This window comes from Monoraphidium neglectum (assembly GCF_000611645.1).
Source record: "Monoraphidium neglectum strain SAG 48.87 unplaced genomic scaffold scaffold03797, whole genome shotgun sequence".
In the NCBI taxonomy this organism is placed as follows: Eukaryota; Viridiplantae; Chlorophyta; class Chlorophyceae; order Sphaeropleales; family Selenastraceae; genus Monoraphidium; species Monoraphidium neglectum.
In genome coordinates, this window is record NW_014009832.1 from 4176 (window position 1) to 5613 (window position 1438).

Below are 1438 nucleotides of genomic sequence, written 5' to 3' on the forward strand. Positions count from 1 at the left end.
GAGGCTGCAACACATGCATGTGCGAGCTGTGACTGGTTGGGGAGAGGGTTGGGGGCCCGTGGCTGCTCAGGGCGCAGCTGCTCCTTCCAAAGGGCGCGCGCGGCGGCGGCGGAGACGGCGACGATTCCAGTGGCGCAAACGGGATGTGCAAGGCGACACAAGGGTTCAAGCAAGCAAGTAGGCAAGCAGGAAGAGCGCGATTGAGCGCTCGTGACTTGCACCAAGAGCTCAAATCCGCAACTGTCGTGGCACAGAACGGCAGGTTTTGGGTGACGGGGTGCGCGCGGCTGAGGCCGCGGCCCCTGCGTGCGGGTTCGGTTCGGTGCACACGGCCAGCCGTGCTCCCTGCCAGATTGTCGCGCATCGATGCGAAATACAGTCATCCACACGCAAATCGCAAGCTACAACGTTGGCCCTCAAAGCATGCTCAAAAATGGCTGCGGTCCGCCCTTCACAGGCGCCCGGACGAGGCTGGTCAACTCTGGTCAACTGCTCGCGAATGCAGGGGACAAGAGAGCCCGGGGTGCAATGCGCGCGGGCGTGCTGTTGTATCTATTCTCTGCAGCAGTCGCCGTGCGGCGGTCGCCCAGGCGCGCAGCTTGGCGTCACGCGGTAGCAGCTGAACCGTGCTGCGGCTATCGTCCCTGATGATACAGCGCATACACTCCCTCCTGCCGCCTCGGGGCGAAAAGCAGGGGCACAATACAAACAGAGGCCGTGCGCCTCGAGCAGGGGGGGCGAGTGGTGAGGTTGAGCCCCCTCTGCGCCCGACCCAGGGGGCCCAGCCTGATGTTGGATTCAGCACGCTCCTTCCCTCACAGAGGGTCCATAGCCCCAAGTCTATTGCAAACAAAAAAACCCCAGAGATTGCAGCCGCTGCATCACGCCGCGCGGCGCTCGTAAAAACACCCGTCTACAAGCTGCCACTCCCAAGCGCGGCGAGCCGCGTGCTCGACTTGCCGCCACAAGAGGGGGGGGGGGGGCGGATCAGGGTGGGCTGCACTGCACGCGCCCATCGTGCTGGTAAACAGACAGGTCGACCGGGAATCCGCCCACACCGCCCGATCCCGCGACCGATCCCGAGCCGCTGCCGCCGGCGTCGGGCGCGTCGGCGTCCGCGGTGGCGCTGGGCGGCAGCACGAACACCCTCTGCACGCCGGCCAGCAGGTCCTCTGCGTCGCTGGCGGTAAACTTGGCGGGGCCGCCGGGCGGGGCCTCGCGCGGGACGCTGCGGGGTGTGAGCATTGGGTGTGTGTGCGGGTAAGGAGGCGGGGCTGCGGCCACAGGAGGCGAGAGGCTGGGTCACGGTTGCGGGGGAGGCATGCGGGGCAGCGGGCAAGGGGGGCGACCGGCTAGATGTGCCCGGGTGACAGCAAATGAGCTGTTGATTATGTTCACACGCGCATGCGGGTGAACGCGAACGCGACTGCACACACTC

At 66.2% G+C, this 1438-nt stretch overlaps 1 protein-coding gene across 1 annotated transcript; it reads right to left on the reverse strand.

Moving 5' to 3' along the window:
* Positions 1 to 1056: 1056 nt before the first annotated feature.
* MNEG_13392 (hypothetical protein) lies at positions 1057 to 1245 on the reverse strand (the record flags this gene model as incomplete). The annotated part of the gene is made up of 1 exon (XM_014038136.1): positions 1057 to 1245. A coding segment is annotated over one exon (189 nt), but the record flags the coding sequence as incomplete, so codon positions are not given.
* Between the last annotated feature and the right edge of the window lie 193 nt (positions 1246 to 1438).